Genomic DNA, 17941 nt, shown 5'->3' with positions numbered 1-17941 from the left:
AAAGCGAAAATATTTCAAATTTTTCCGCTTCTGTGTAGTGCATATTCGATGAATAGTTTTATTCAATGACAAACGTATGTTTTATATCGTAGCCAACAAGATAACTCAAAAAAGGGTATTTTGAGTTAGCTTTCCACTTGAAAATTGATTACTTTTGCCAGGTGGTTCTTAGAATTTGAAATTCTGTGGTACTCAGAATAAGAGAGATAGGTCAAACATAATATATTCGAAATCAGGGGAAAAGGAGCTAGACAAATATAGAAAAATATACAGGGTGTTCCCTTTGGAAAAATGAAGTTGCTATCAATATTTGCCCACTCTGTATATATTTCGTTTTGTGAAATCATTTTAAAAAACACTAGTCGATTTCGTGAAACTTTTGTAAAAAACATTTTTTTTTTACCTCTTCTAGTAACAAAGTTAAAGGGGGGGTCAAATTATGATGAAAAATCCGGTACACTTTCACAGCTGCACAATGTCCTGATCGATAGAGAAATCCTTTGACTAAGTTTCATTCGGAAAACCGATGTCTGGCTGATCTACTTTGATTTGACATTTACAACTCCCAACATTATACAAAGCGGAGACGAAGTGATTCAAAATTGCGAACAACTTTCTGTATTTTGAAGCCAGGAATAATAGTTCACCTCCAACAATGACCCAAATAAATTGCAGTTAAGATGTTCTATTACAATATAACGGTGACACATAAAACTACTTCGAATCCTGAGATCATTGAATGGAATGAATGTATGTGAAAATATGCTACCAATGGGTGTGGCACTATACATACATGTCATTCATTGCTATATGTGAAGGGTGTTTTTTTTCGAGGTACATAACTTCAAGTTGGTATTACATCCAGAAAAACTGACTGTTTGGTGCGCTTTATGGGCTGGTGGAATCATTCGTCCGTACTTCTTCAATAACGATGATGGCCAGAACGTTACAGTCAATGGTGATCGGTATAGAGCCATGAATACTAACTTTTTCATTCCTGAATTGAATAACCATGATGTCCAGGAGCTGTGGTTCCAACAAGACGGCGCAACATATCACACAGCTCCTGCCACAATCGATTTATTGAAAGACACGTTTGGTGACCGCCTAATTTCACGTTTTGCACCTGTGAATTGGCCTCCAAGATCTTGTGATTTAACACCGCTAGACTACTTTCTGTGGGGCTATGTTGACCCTTGACCATTTGGAAGACAACATTCGCCGTGTTATTGCCGATATACGGCCACAAATGTTGAAAAAAGTCATCGAAAATTGGACGTCCAGATTGGACTACATGCAAGCCAGCCGTGGCGATCATATGCCAGAAATCATAATTAAAATGTAATGCCACAAGATTATTTTGCGGATAAATAAAATTCATGTCAATCGAATAACCCATCGTTGTTTTATTGCAATTTAAAGTTATATAGCTCTAAAAAAAACACCCTTTACTAAACAAATGCACTCCATACTGATGGCTAATACTTCTTCTTCTTCTTCCTTTTCCGCATATGCTTGGAGCATGTTCTTCATCTCTTTCTGGGTATACCGATATTTCTCCTTCCTAGAGGTGATTTATCTCTCATATATAATTCAACGATGAGAGATAACAGATGGCTAATACAAAAATCGAAATCTCAGAGTGGATCAATCCATATGGACATCCAACAGAGCAAAACGCCGATGTTCACTACCTGATGGTCAGGGCTTGCTCTCTATGTACATAGTTGGTCATGTATTTGAATGACGTACTCTGAAGAAGCACTTCCTCTCACAAGAAAGGAATCTCCAATTCACCACCGACCCAAACAATCCCCAATCTAATCTCCATCCACGATCGCAATCGTTCTCAACTCAGACAGCGAAATAAAACCGCCATATATATATACCGTGAGCATCGGGGGACCGCATAGAATTACCACAAATTCCCGAACGACAAGACCTACTAGCGATGATAATAAATAACCGTCCCAGTTGAAATTCAATAAGGTGTAAGAGCGTTCTACTCATTCATACATGAACGAGAAGGTTAGGGGAGGCAGTAAAAATCCGACACAATGGACGGAGAGGCAGCGTGGAGCGTAGGGGGAATTGTTATACGCACGAACAGGTCCGGTGAATAGAGGTGCACCGCTCGAACCCACTACTCCAACATGCGTGGAGGTCGGGGACGTGGAGGAGGAATGCAATCTGGAAATTTGTGTTGGCTGAGAAGACGCATTGACTCGTCTTAACAAGAAAAGGGGTTAGAGTGGTCGTGGTATAAGATGGGACACAATGGAGGAACGTGGATTGTATTTGCTCTGGAGAACAGATAGAGGGTTGACGATCCAAAGATTCTATCTGATGTAGCCAGGGTTTTGTTGATTGGGTGATGCCTTGGGCCGGAAGAATTCTTTCTTCATCGCAACTTTTTGGTATTTCAAATTTTATTTCTTCTGATGAATAGAATATTTTTGTGTTTAATAGTTTCCGACCAGAAGAGATAAATGCTCAGTTTATTACCAGCTCAAAATCTTCTACTTCTGAATTTACCGAAAAAATGATGTTCTGGAAATGAAGGTTCTGTCACATTCAAGGTACATAGTTTTGATGTTCATAGTTATTTATTTATTTATTCACAGAAAAGAGTCGAGGTAAAAAACCTATAAAAGATATATGATATTTAAGAAAATGAACACAAAATTTTCAATAATCAACCGAAATGTGGAAAACAGCAAAACAATCAATAAACTAAATCAATCATCATATAGTCCAAGAAGATCTAACCGATTCTGAAACACATTGACACTGGATGAGTTCACTACTTCATTTGGCAATCCATTCCAACCTTGGAAAACTCGTTTGGTAAGAAAATGCTATCTTGTTGTCGTCCGGATACTTATCTTGCGGAACTTTAAATTATGTCCTTTCCAGGTTGTTATGATTGAGTGCATATAGCTCGAATAACCAAGATCAAGGCCCCTTGCAAAACCCTCTTCGTGCAAATTAGATCAGCCCTTCCTGCTATCGGTAAATTCATGCTCTTTAAGCGGTTATCATAGGTAGGTCCTATACACCCATATGGTATGCGGGTGGCCCAGCCCTAAACCGACTCTAACAACTCAACATCACCCTTGAGATTGGGACACCAGACCGGACCGGCAAACTCAAGAATAGTACGGACATAGATCTTGTATATGTTGCTGCATTCTCAGGGGTCGCAACAGCAAAATGAACTCGAGATGAGATATATTGTCTTTCGAGCATTAGCACAAATATTCTGGATGTGTTCAGACCTAGATTCAGACCAACCCAAATCGTTGGAATCAATGACGCCAAGATCATTCTTCGAGGAAGTCTGTCCCAGCTGGCGACCAGCCAACACACAGCGAGTACGGGGTTTCTTCTTACCAATGTAGAGAACGACACATTTGTCGAGGATCAAATGTAGCAACCAATCATTACACCATCTGAGTAGAGTATTCAAATCATCCTGCAGGAGCAAAAAGTGTCATCCGCAAACATCGGGCATAAAACTCTCAAGAAAGTAGGCATGTCAGACGTGTCAAGAAGAAACAACAGTGGTGCCAAAACGGATCCCTGAGGGGCCCCACAAGCTAGACGTCTAGTGGTGGAAACAGACCCAGAAATCCTGACAAAGAACTCTCTTCCACTCAGGAATGCTTGAATATATTCAAGAATTGCACCTCTTATCTCGAAGCTTCTCATGTTTGCAATAAGTCTCCACAATGACACCCTGTCAAACGCCCTAGATAACGGATGAGGTCGGTAATGACCAATCTACCAGGCAGAAACCCATGCTGGCAGATTGGAACGTAATATCGTAATATTTCGTACATTCGTAAGTTTCTTTTGGAAAAGAAATCGTGGATTTTCTACCTCTACAAAAGTAGTTGCTATTGCTAAGCTGAGTTGCAGCATTCTGTAGTATTGTATAATATAGATAACTGCGAAGACTAAAGAGGGATTACCACCAAGTGGCTTTCCGCGTATCAGTCAAACATTAAGTACCTATTCATTTTCCCTCTGGCGCTTCTACGATGAGCAAACTTTGTACGTTGAACGAAATTGTACATTCACTCTATCCTCTTTCTCTTTTCGAAGCATATACCTATAGAAAACAATCCAGCGAGCGCGTCGAATCGGAGCGACATAAATAGAAGCCAGAAGCAAGCCACTCCAATTGTTCTCGCGATCTCGAATCGATCGATTTCTAGAGACGTGCGGCGGGGGAGGGCCGAAGGCAAGTCGGCGGATTATTTTCGGAACGTGCGGAATTGCATCCGACACATACACGCGTACTCGTTTCGGTAATTGCGCCCGTGCGCGCGGTGCGGTTTTGATTATTTCGATTGGACATAAATCGAACCGTTCGGACGGCCGTGGGCGAAGCAGACGAACGCGGTCTGCCGGCTCATCGATCCAGAGGGGCGTAGGGAGGTGGGAGCGGGGGGTTCGGCTATGCAAATATTCCATCTCGTTGAGAGATCCGCGGACGGGGGAATTTGGAGGTTCGTGCGAAAAAATCGAGTTTCGCCCAACCGGCGGTTGGAGGATACTTTAGAGGGTTTGTCAGAGTGGAGTAGTTGGAGTTGGAGGAGGCTCTGTTGGTAATTGAAAACCTTCTGAAATTTGCGATCATGCATTGGTTCTACAGGATGTCTTAAAATAGATCTCAATTTCCTCCTATAAGGTGTATTAAAAAAAATTCATTATTTCTGCAGGCTTTAATTACTATAGTTATAGAATGATTCAGGTCAAATATAAGTCGTTTTGTTCGTTAACTTGTTGCCATTTTGAAGGTAATATCATTATGCCTCTCTCATAGAAGCCCTCATCCGTATTGGCAAAAAATTGAGACAGTCGATTTTCGCAAGCCTCTGTTGAAGCGAATTTTTCACCATGAAAAGAAATAGATAGTATTCACTTGGTGACAGATCCGGACTATAAGGTGGATGCTTAAGAACCTCCCAACTAAGCTCTAGGAGCTGATGACGTGTCACTATCGAGGTATGTAGCCTGACGTTGTCCTGATGGAACACAATTCCGTTCCTATTGACTAAATCTGGCTGCTTCTGGACGATTGCCTCCTTCAGACGTTCCAATTATTGACAGTAAAGCTCCGAGTTAACATTTGTGCCGTAGGGGACCAGATCATAGTAGATAATTCACTGCCAATTCCACCAAACACAGAGCAAGCCTACTCACCATGTTTTGGGCTTGAGTCATCCACTTTTCATCATTAGTCACAAACTGCTTCAAAAATGAGTCGATTTTGTTGCGATTCAGTAGCGATTAGTAGATGGAAATTCAGTCCATGATTTTTTTTTTGCGTTATCTCATGGTATATTATATCCAAAGTCACTTGATCTATTCCATAAAAACGCTTGGTCATAGATGTCCCTTTGAAGTGGATCTGCGATTTGAAAGTACAGTTAGGCAATAAATTCACTGGCCCCAAAGGAATTTCTGGAAACTTGGACAATCCTTGTATAATGGAAGTATTCTGGCTTCCTCCAAGTGATTTTGGATATACCATACCCATGCATCGAGCTCCTTCTTGAGACCAGCCTTACGTAAATCGTTCCAAACAGTTTTTTGTGCAATATTTAGCTCTTCGGCAATTGAAATAGAGCTTCGATGACTGTCGGACTCGACAATTATCATGATTTTATCGTCTTTTTCGACAAGTGACCAGGACCATAAACACTTGCTTTCATTTTCACCTTTATCGGCAAAAAACTGTAAAAAATAGCGTATTTTGTGTTTGATAGTGTCCATATTCGACGCGTGTTCAAACTAAACTAGGAAAACTAATCACAAAACTGTCAGAAAAGTTTTTTGTAGTACGAAATCTCATCTTTCAAACATCATTTAGTGGAACCCGATCGAATCAATCCAACCCAAGATACAGATAACTGAAGCCATTGGAACAATAATTTAACTACTTCTAATATCAAGGCAGATCTCCAGCCTAACTCATTCAGTTCGATTTTATTTTCATTACATTCGATGATGTGTGAATGACACGGCTTCCTAATGTGGACGCAACGTGCGTGAGTCGAATATCAAGTAGAATGATGTTTAATTTAGGCCGTGGTTTGCACGATTCATCATTGAAAATATGTAAGAAAGCAAAAAGCTGTAATCTCTAGCATACATTTTCAGTTGCAAAGTAAAAACAGATCAATTCATATAAAATCGTAAAATTCCCAAGAAAAAATCGAGTATGCCTTCGAACAATAACAGCAAAATATCCATTCCATGCGTTTTCAATTGCAGATCCCAACTGAGCAGCTCCACATTGAATCTACCAAATCCTACCGTATCGGTACCGATAAAACTCCTTATCAAATCTAATTCATCGAACATTACAACCGCCCCGAGTGGAACAGTTCAAGGTCACCTTCGAATCGTAGGTCGTCTCAATGTCAAATCGTAAGAACTATCACGAGAACAACTCCCGGCTAAGTTTTCGTATTTCGAGCACGTGAATATTTCAGAGCCCGCGCTTCGTGGCACCATCCGTAACTCCGGGAGGATGGCGAAGAAAAAAAAAGGAAACAAACAGGCAGATGACTTTACTCACCCCTGGCAACGTGTGTTTCTCATGCAGGGCGTTCTGGGCGTTGCAGGCGCTCTCAGGGCTGAAGTACGTCAGGAATGCACAACCTGTAATCAGAACCAAAATGTCAGTGACAAATACACATACATACACACACGTGTTCGGTTAATAGACAGAAACTATGCCCGTATTGTGGCATTCCGGCCGTTCGAAGAGTCGAAATTAATGCGGTTGATGCCAGACTAATTTCATGGCTGTGATGGCGTCTGGGTCGATCATGTAGATCGGCAGACTTGATGGGATCGAATGAGGAAATGCAAGTTGTGAATGTGATTCAATGTTGTTTCATCTGGAGATGAGCAGTTTGTGTCGTGGTCGATATCTGGATGGGTGATCGCTATCAGCCATAAAAAAAAAAACGCGGAATTTGAATGAATAGTAGAAAGATCGTGCCTTTCCACGACTCATCTCCTATTTCGAGATTATTCCTTCAAAAAATTGTTTCGAGACATTAAAAACTTCGATATCATGTCCATCGAAATATACATCTATCTATCTTATTTCTCTTCGATTAAAAGTGTATCAATAAGGGTACAAGATTAATAGTTTGAAAAAGATTTTTCACATCATTCCTAGCAACAAGAGTAGAATAACACCACCTTCCCCAGAAGGAATATTCCATTCTAATCGTTGGTTATATATTGTTTTCAGTAGAGTAGGTTAAACAAAAGGTAAATTAGGTGTAGGTTCAGTATAAGAGTATGGTTGTTTTATCAAGAAATCTAAGATTGTAGAATTATAATATAAGCTAGGCAAAATAGTGTTCATCATTCAATTCCTTACTACCTCTCTAATCAAATCAATTTTTGAGTCGAAGTTTGGGATATTCATGTTAACTAGTGCTTTTAAATTCTCCAAATTTCATCGAGCTCAAGGGGGTAGGTAATCTCAGCCTGAGTGGTCAACCTCGTCAACTTCCGTCAAATCAGAAAACTCGGTGGCCAACTGATGATTACCTCTTCGAGAAGTAGCACGACCCGAAAGGAAACTTTTTTAGCAAAATTGCGATTGCGTTGCTTTCGTGCCACGTAGCACCGTCTTGATTGAAATAAACGTCATTCGAATCAATATTTACCAATTTCGGACATAAAAAACCATTAATTATAGCTCAGTAGTTCAATCAATTCAGTGTTAGTGTTACACCAGCCTCATTTTTGAATAATTGAGGTCCAATCCCATAAACCTCACCTAATAGTAACACATTGAGAATGAAGAGCCTTTTTAACACTAATTATTGGTACAAGCATAATATTTGATGGCTAACAGACAATATTTCAATTCGGGAAAAAGAACCTCCTCGAGCGGGACTCGAACTCGCAACCTCCGAACCACTAGTCCAGCGCTCTCACCAACCGAGCAAGTTGAAAGTTTTTACTGATTATTGAATGTTCCAAAATACGACAATTTTGCTCATTAACGCAGCCTCCGAGGTGAAAATGGGCCTGATCACTTGAGATGATTTTTCAATGCAAATCCGGATCATTTTAATACATTTCAAGGGCCTAATCATCGAAGATAGGTCGTTCCTTGTGATCCACAGGTTTAAGTTCTTGCGGTAACTAAACTCAAGACCTCAAGTCTTTATAAATTTGAAAGAAAAGTCTAAATACATTTCTGTTGTTGGAACTTTGTATATTCATGAGACTAAGTCTTCATGCAAAATATAGCGTGATGTCTTTTGTGGAAGGCCTAATTTCCAAGAAAGGGTTTTTCGTCAACAAAACGGGCTACAGCAGCAATATTCTCAATTGTTCTTGAACGATGAACACGGTTTCGATACCTATATCACTAACTTGTCCCAAAAGCTCAATTTTTCCTCCAGTTTCACTATTGCCTGCAGATAAGTTGCTCCATGACGAGAAAAAAGTGATTGAGTTTTGCGAACTGTGACTCCGAAATTTCCACCACATTTGTAGAGAATTTAAACAATTTCATTGCATTTTTATATCGTCTATCGAAAGATGACAGCCCAAAAAGTAACAGGTGCGGAGATTGCCGGCTATTCAAAATGAAACCTCCTGTCAGAAAACCTTTATATCTCTTTTTTCAAGAGTATTTTGAACTTTCAGACATATCAACATGTAATTGGCAAAAACATGACTTCAGGCAATGAAAACTTCGAATGCATAATAGCAACCAACTTTTATACAAAACTTCATGGAAATATCTCTCACAGTTCTCAACGAAACACATACAGCAGTCGTACAAATTCCATATAGAGACCAAAGATGCACCATCGAAAATAATCCACCAAAAATTAGCCGGCGCTCACATCCGACTCCATTCAATCCCGGCCCCATCCTCTAAAGACGTTCTAAATGATATGAATCAACGGAACTGCTGAACTTTCAGCCATTTCTATTGACCGTTAAAAGCGCAAAAACTACATTCATTAAAATATCCACCGGAAAATAGAACAACTTCAGAAGTGCACTCTAATACGTCCAGACGGGCCCGTTATCCAGACGGCCGGGGCATATCTGAACTTGCCAAATCCCATTTCATTGCGATCTGGTGCCATTACGACGACCCTAATGAAATTGTGCAGGTAAGTCCCAGACAGGGGGAGGCGCTAGCGTATAATAACCGTATAAAAGATATATCATGAAGTGTATCGTACATTCAACGTCCGCCGCTGACGATCGATGCGAAATGAGTTGGGTTTACGGCGCTTTGACATTAACATATTTGCGATCTAGTTTTATCGACGATATAAGAGCGTTGTCGCCGCTATTAAGAAGATTGACAATAAGTTTCTGGTTATATTTCGGCTATTTGTCGTTAGTTTATTATTTTCAATTATGAAGCTTAACCGTTTATTGAGAGTGATATAACCCTTACCATTCGATTTTACTAATTAAGTTTCGACAAGTGTAGAAGGCAAACATTGATCTAGACTTATACCTGCATACGCTACACGTACACGAAGTTTTTCTACAATTAAATTAAACTCAAACTTTATAATTTTACGGAAATGAAATTGAAAATATTAGTAGAGATTTGTAGTGAAAAAGTGACTTTAACTATTTTAGTCAGACTGTCTACCAAATGAAAAAAGTTATACATCATTCTCGTTTTCCAAAAAATTCACATGGGTCTCTTCGAAAAAGTTTAAACCAACACTGGCAACATGAGGTCGGGCATTATCTTGCTGAAATATCGGATTCTCGAGTCGGTTATGGTAAGGGAGAACATATGGCTCCACTATTTCTTGAAGGTAACGCAGCGCTGTCATGTTACCTCAAATAAAGTCTAAAGGTCTTATACACATATACATTATGTATGTATATTGACCATTTGTAAGACAACATTCGCCGTGTTATTGCCGATATACAGCCACAAATGTTGGAAAAAGTCATCGAAAATTGGACGTCCAGATTGGACAACATCCGAGCTAGCCAGGCGGTCATATGCCAGAAATCATATTTAAAATGTAATGCCCCAAGATTATACTGCGGATAAATAAAATTCTTGTCAATCGAATAATCCATCGTTGTTTTATTGCAATTTGAAGTTCTATAGCTCTAAAAAGACACCCTTTATCATCTCATTATCTCCTACTCAAACCAAGCAGACATCTCATTACATTAACCTACTACCACACGTATCAAATACTCACAATACCTCTCCGACATCACATAACCTCATTGTTCGAAATCGCCACCTTTCGAGACAACCAACAGCCCAACCAGACAAACAATTTCCAGAACGAGGGTTCCGCATTGCGTGGCTGCAATTCAGGGAGTGAATTCGGATTGTGCCTAAGTGCTCCTTAGTCTCCCTGATTGAATACCTCTCTGCAATGATATACGCCGAGGCATTCTATGGCTTCGTAGCAGTTTAGCGCGCCATTAATGTGCTAATGTATACGAGATAACTCCACCTGCGTCTTCGCCGACCAGCCTCCGTGGTCCAACGTCTATCCAGCGCGTCCGTTGTGGGCATCAGCTGTGTCTACTCGCGCCAGTTCACTAAGCGAGCTGAATAATAGATCCACATCATCCATTACGTGAATATCAGACGGATGGATGGCCGGTCTTGCTTAGATTTTGTCGATACAGAAAGGATGCTTTTAGTTGTGTTTTCTCGTAGGTTGTTCTGAGGAAGAGAACGCTGTTATTCCTCCCAGATTTTTGGAATTTGCATATTGTGTACCGAAAAATAGATCTCAAACTGAAGGAGGATTATAACGGGTGTTTTTTTTCGAGGTATATAACTTTAAGTTGGCATTACTGTTCAAGATGTTATACATTACTGTTCTGGTTGAAACCATTCAACCAGAAGTGCGCTTCATCGCTAAACAAAATGAAATGAACGTAGTGTGCGATACGTATTCCGCACAGAACCATTATTTTCGAAATAAAATTGCACTATTTGCAAACGTTGTTCAGGCGTGGGCAATTCGTGATGAATTGCCAAGCCAAACTGAGAATAAATCACTTAACAGCTGTTGAATCAGTCGCTATCTTCGAACAGTAATGCCAACTTAAGGTTATATACCTCGAAAAAAAACACCCGTTATATTATATTGAATGAAATATATTCAATTCAGTGATTCCTGATTAAATATGCAAATTTGAATATATAAATAAAATAAAACGAAGTAATTTCCACTATGTTATTTAATTGTTAGCAACAATTGTTTCGCCACACTGTGGCTTCATCAGGCTACATTTCTGAACTGATAAGAGTACAAAGGTTTTCGGAATCTTATATAGGAACAAAATTGGCACAAAAATATTCGAAAGGGTACCTATAAATTACAAAGTTATATTGGACCATTTACAGCCTGGGATTTCCAAACTATCGGAAGAAATTCAATAAAGGGGATGAGTTTACATCCGTTTGTTCGTTCAACAGAATATTTTGGGTATTATACCTGTTTATTTCTAGGGATCCCTAGAAATAAACAGGTATAATACCCAAAATATTCTGTTGAACGAACAAACGGATGTAAACTCATCCCCTTTATTGAATTTCTTCCGATAGTTTGGAAATCCCAGGCTGTAAATGGTCCAATATAACTTTGTAATTTATAGGTACCCTTTCGAATATTTTTGTGCCAATTTTGTTCCTATATAAGATTCCGAAAACCTTTGTACTCTTATCAGTTCAGAAATGTAGCCTGATGAAGCCACAGTGTGGCGAAACAATTGTTGCTAACAATTAAATAACATAGTGGAAATTACTTCGTTTTATTTTATTTATAATGAATTTCCGCCAAGTAAGGACCGAATCCATTAAAAAATTTGAATATTTTGAATCCGATATTTTTCCTAATTGTCGAATTTATAATACGCAGAATATTTATTACTTTCTGTATCTACCAGCTGAAATCCAAGGTTTGACAACTTTTGCTGTCCTAGTGTCATCGGTTGTTTCACGTCGTTTGGCGCGCTTGAAGTTTGTTTTATGAATTTTTGATATATTGAGGTATTTATTTCAATATATTTTGAGTTAATATGAAACATTGATTCACTATGGTACATAAAAAGTGCGTTCTTTTTGGAGAAACTCGCGAATTGAGTGAACTATCGTATCACTGATATGTTTTCATTTCCGTGCACTTCATGTCAAATTCGATAGTTCATGTTGGGGACAAAATTTGCTTACTGAAAATGGCAGGCATATGCTCCCTCTACCTATGTTTATTACTCTGTGGTTGGACGTAGGTATGAAAGAATTAGTGTCATATGAGAGCGATCATTTTATGAATCAATTTATCAACTGGCATGACATTAGAGTTAAATTTTGTTTGCGATAATTCTGAAGCTTCTCAATGCAGTTTCGAAGCATTTTCTGCTTGAAATCCAAAAATTGCAGACTTTCTGCCGATATGATAACCCCATTGGTACGGGGGCTCGAGAATATCGAACCAGTTGCCCAAAATTCAACTTGACCCACTAGGTCAGCCTATGATGAGGCTGTCACCAGTCAACACACGTAAAGTCCCATCTATTGGAGCCGTCTCCATGGCTCTGGCACGAGCCCCTGCGACGTCAATTTCGAGGCAATGGCGTCCCTGATTTCAACAAATAAACGATGATTTTGTGCCAAGAATGTCTTCATTAATGGCTGCCGGATGTTCCATCCAAGATCAGAAGCGATAAAGTGGAAAATGACCTAGATATATTTTACGGCCTGAACGGGACGGAATATTCTACTTGTTGACTTGATGAAATCCTGCAGAAATTGAGATGTGCTGAGGGGCCTTTCGATATTATGGCGTTGCAATTTTTAATGCAATGTTGTCGATGCTCAAGTTGATTTCAATACTGAACTCTGGTTTCTGGAAGATGATTAACGTAAATGGATTCCAAATATTCAAATTTGCATATTTAGTTGAGAATCACTTAAATAAAGAACATTCATTCAATTTAATATACGTTCATAATGACATAGTAAAATTGATTTGAAAATATATCACAATCCGACAACGTAATCTACCCATGTTGGGGACATGTAAAAATTGCGTTTAGTCCCTCTATCTATGTTTATTACTCTATGCGTCTGAATCACGTCACTGACACTTGCGTAAAGCTGCATTTCAAATTTTTTTTTTCAATTCCTATTTTTGCGAGCATTATTTAATGAAATGTTCACTTCTTATGTATTCAATCAAAAACATCAAAATTGAATAATGATTGATGAATCCTAGATTTGATATACATAATCGAAATGCAGCACAGTGTATGAAATAGCTATTAGGTAATCATCCAGGATAGTATTGAAGCAAATCCTCTGAAACTAACACCGTTTGCGGTTGTTGTTAAACAATGTGGAGCATGACTTCTCTGTATGTTCAAATTCGAATTTTGGGATACGGCAAACCGGAAACAACATTCAGATCAACTACTATTATTATTGTCTATTGATGAAGCCATTAGCATCCACAACACAATACAGAGCAAAACTGAGATGAATCTGGACCGAAACTTCATTAAATTGAATGAGGATTGGGGAATTTGATAAAATATTCATTTGAAATACTTCTACCAAAGAGAATATATGTTTCTTATTCTACTTAATGCGTTTGAAGTCGTTTTTTTCACAAGACAAGACAATTGTGATAACTGATAATTCGCTTCAGTACCTACTCCATTTTGAAATACGTAGTAAATTGTGTTGTAGTATAAGAAGAACAATTCTACTTTGTCAGGAAATAGTGGTGATTATGTAATAAGGTTTTTCTGAGTTTTGGCGAGAAATTCGGTATTGGCGCTAATATTCTACATAAGTAAAGAAAATAGTACTGCGAACTCAAAGATAAAAAGAAATATACAGGGTGCTACAGTGGTGCGGTGTTTCATAGCTCAAATTGGGAAAGATATAGGAATGTTATTTTTTATGAGGTATCTTCATTGTAAATCCGCGTTTTCAGAAAATAAAAATGACGATGAATTGAAATTGGAATTAAATAGACCAAGAAACAGTTGTTTGAGCCCTAATGTTTCCAGTTGTGCTCTTCAATGTTGAAGATGAAGTAATACCTATATTTCAGAGATGATGGGTAGAAAGGATAAGAATGTTATTTCAGAAGAGATGAAACTCTTCGAATTCACTCACAATCTATACTTGATCTAGATCTTTGTTTGAATTTTGGCATTTCTTATGCATTTCTATTAAATTGTGAGATAGCGACATGCCAGAACTGTAGGTAAAAATTCCAAGGTGTGTTCTGCTGCTTTATGCCAATTCAAACTCCGAAGAATGACAAAATTGGAAAAGTAACTGTACTGCAGATGCAAATAAATAAGGCAGAATTTACTGCTCCATTTTTGAGCAACTTCCAAGCCAACAATTCTCTATAGAATTTTTATTGACAAAAATGTATTCCTCAGAGTTAAATTATGCATACTCACGTAGGTCAGTACCTATCTTCGATCGAGAATTACAAGGCTGCATTTTGATGAGACTGTGTACACTCTCAATAAAAACGCCTGCAAACGTTCCGTGACTGAAATTTGCAGAACTTCAGTCTACCTCTTCACGATTATTTTCCCAGGTGCGTGTCAAAATAAAAACAGGCATCAGATAATGACATCGATCTTATATAAACGCTGCCATAATTATCTCATTTTATATTTACTTACGGACAACATGCGATCTGGCTCCATATCGATAACCATGCATATTACATTATTTGCTCTTCTGCCATGAAAAGCCATGATGAATTTCAATTTGTTAGCGTTACCGGTTCGGCCGGCTCGTTAACATGAAAAAAATATTAATGATATTGCACTTATACTCATTTGTGGAACGATAGGTTGAATTTATTGGATCGTTTGTATTTTACTCGAATGAATTTTTATTGCGGAAATCGATACTGGTTGGCTTTTCTGATATGAACGGTCTGTATTACCATCAATTCGTTTTGATGGGTTATAAACTAGATATTTTTGATATAAATATTCCAAAAGCGTACTATGTAATACAATGAATACAGAAAATTTGTATTATTCATTCAATTCTATTTTCCCAAGAAAAACTATCGAAAATTGGACGTCCAGATTGGACTACATCCGAGCCAGCCGTGGCTGTCACATGCCAGAAATCATATTCAAAATGTAATGCCACAAGATTATCTTGCGGATAAATAAAAGTCATATCAATCGAATAATCCATCGTTGTTTTATTCCAATTTAAAGTTTTATAGCTCTAAAAAAAACACCCTTCACTATCATAACGATATAGTAAAATTGTGGATTTGAAAATATATTACAATCTGACAACGTAATCTAACCATGTTGGAGACATGTAAAAATTGCGTATCTATATTTATTGGTCAACCTAAAGCACTACAACCAGTTTCAGAACGACAGGCACAAATTATCCAAATAATAAAGAAAGGACAACCCTGTATGTAACAACATCATCAAATCCATCCATCAACCAGCAAATATAATTTACTGTACGCTCCTATATCCAGCTAAAAAAAAAATAGTTGGCCATCCAGGCGTAACCAAAACACCAATAATACCGGATACATCACATCCTCTCCCCACCCCTCTATTCGGTCCCATCAAGTTTCATCAGGACGAAACCAAATCACCAATTCCATAAAAGGGTACAAGTCCCAACGGGCGAATAGTTGGAAAAAAGTAGTCGGACAAGTCCGCCATTTCCAAGCCCCCTTCCCTCTCTGTCGATTTTCAATCAATGGGCGCTGAAAGGATCGGAAAATTGCAGGTATAATTGGAAAAAAAAATCGTGACAAGCTTTCACGCCGAACGTGTATTCAGTGGCACGCCAAACGAGTGGCCATTCGAGTAACGGACATCTATTTCGTTGAAATTAATTGAATATCGGAATCGATGAAGAGGAATCGGGTAGGTACACGCTTGCGCGAAAAATGATTGTTCCTGCTGAAAAACCGCCGATGTTTAATTGTGGCAACTGGACCAGAGCGAATGAAATAAACGTTGGGCCGAGTTCTGACGATTCATTCATCTATATTTTCACCATGTGCTTGGCTGTTCGCCATCGTCACATTACAATATTTCATTATCTATGAGACTCTTTTCAAATTCATTAACCATCACCAGACATATACAAAAACCATGACCTAGCCAAGATTCGAACCTGGTACCTTCGGCAGCACAGCCATCTCTCAATCCACTGTGCTACAGAGGTAGTCACGATTTCTGTTTACTACTATCGAAACATCGGATAAATTCAAGACGAGAAAAATTTACATTCAAAAATAGGTAAAAAAATATATACAGAAAGTTGTATATTCCCGAAAATAAATGTCAGAATAGGGAATATTTAAAAAGTATTGGAAATTTAACAATCGATATCAAGGTGCAGAATATGGGTAAGCGTCACGTTCACTGACATTATCAAAAAACTCAGAGTAATAAACATAGATAAAGGGAGCATCTGTCATTTTCAGTAAGCTAATTTTATCCCCAACATGAACTATCAAAATTAACATGAAGTGATGCGATATTTCACTCAATTCGCGAGTTTCTCCACAAAGAAGGCACTTCTTTTGTGCCGTAGTGAATCAACGTTTCATATCAACTAAAATATATTGAGATGACTACCTAAATATGTCAGAAATTCAGAAAACAAACTTCGCCAAACGAAGTGAAAGAACAGATGACACCATAGGAGAGCAAAAGTTGCCAAACCTTGGATTTCAGCAGGTAAATACAAAAAAATATAAAATTATAATAAATGGGGTGATCCGTCTATGAACAGATGCAATTAAGCTGAGTCTGCAATTACTGACAAAATTATAAACAACACGAATTGGTAGTGAGAAAATATAGCGATTGATGAAATGATGTGATTATAAGTATACTGGACTGTTGGAAAAATGTTCTTGTCTACACAGGCGCGGATACAGGCCCCACTTTTGGGGGGGGGGAATAGAATAGAATACATACTAAACCATCAGCAACTCGAAAGTTTCATTATTAAAAATAATAAACCCCATTTTATTCAGCTGTCCAAATTTTTCAACAGAAAAATATTCGTTTTTCTACAATAGTGCGATAATTGAAAATGCGATGAATACACAAAAAAAATCAAGAATGAAAAATAATCCATTCGCCCTACAAGTTCAATTTGAAAATTCAAATTGTGAGGTGATGTGGAAGTTCGTGATGCATCACGCTTAAAGTGTACACGTGATAAGCTGCGAGTGTTTGTAGTTCGACCAAGTGGTCTGATGGAAAATAAACAATACAAAAGTGGATACAATGAAAATTCATTAATTTTTTCAAGCCTTTCGTTTCGTACACGGAAGCATATAAAACGGATGGTGTGTACTAGACGAGTGGCCAATCGAATTTCCCGAAAATGAGAATTTTATATGGTTCTGATGACGCTTTCATCATGAATTTCAGCATCAAACTCTAAATTGTTATTACACATATATTTGAAAAATTAATCCATAAAGGTTTGAGTGACTTCAATCTGGCAGATCTAGTATCTGGGTGGCAAGATACAATTGGAAATAAGTTCCTTGACTGCAACCTGTCAAGACAACTTCTAACCTCGGCACTATGCTGGATGATGAATGGGATCACTCAAGGGAAATACGCTACAGAATCTGAAAGGCCAAAGCAGCATTCATAGAAATTAGAAAACTTCTCACAAATCACGACCTGAATAAAAAACCAATATAAGACTTTTGAAGTGTTATGTTTCCTGTGCTTCTGTATGGTGTAGAGTCATGGACGCTTACGGAAACTCCACAGAAAGATGAATCAGTTGGACAGAGCGCATAATCAATGAGAGGGTGTTAATATTACTACAAGAAGATTGAAATCATCAACACCGGAAGAGGAGAAAACTGGAGTA

The 17941-nt window shown here is 38.3% G+C and overlaps 1 protein-coding gene across 15 annotated transcripts in view; it reads right to left on the bottom strand.

The window, feature by feature from the left end:
* LOC123674454 (CUGBP Elav-like family member 4) overlaps window positions 1-17941 on the bottom strand; it is a 645081-nt gene that overhangs the window by 566913 nt on the left and 60227 nt on the right. For all 15 annotated transcript variants that reach the window (XM_045609315.1, XM_045609312.1, XM_045609319.1 and 12 more), the window contains one exon: window positions 6593-6675. Coding sequence is in view for 9 of the 15 variants with exons in the window: in XM_045609300.1 (XP_045465256.1) it covers window positions 6593-6675 (83 nt within the window). In the remaining 6 variants the exon portion in view is untranslated. The remainder of the gene's footprint in view (window positions 1-6592; window positions 6676-17941) is intronic.

This window comes from Harmonia axyridis, chromosome 3 (assembly GCF_914767665.1).
Source record: "Harmonia axyridis chromosome 3, icHarAxyr1.1, whole genome shotgun sequence".
Taxonomy (NCBI): domain Eukaryota; kingdom Metazoa; phylum Arthropoda; class Insecta; order Coleoptera; family Coccinellidae; genus Harmonia; species Harmonia axyridis.
Note: the sequence above shows the minus strand (reverse complement) of the source record. Positions and strands in the feature narration are given on the sequence as shown.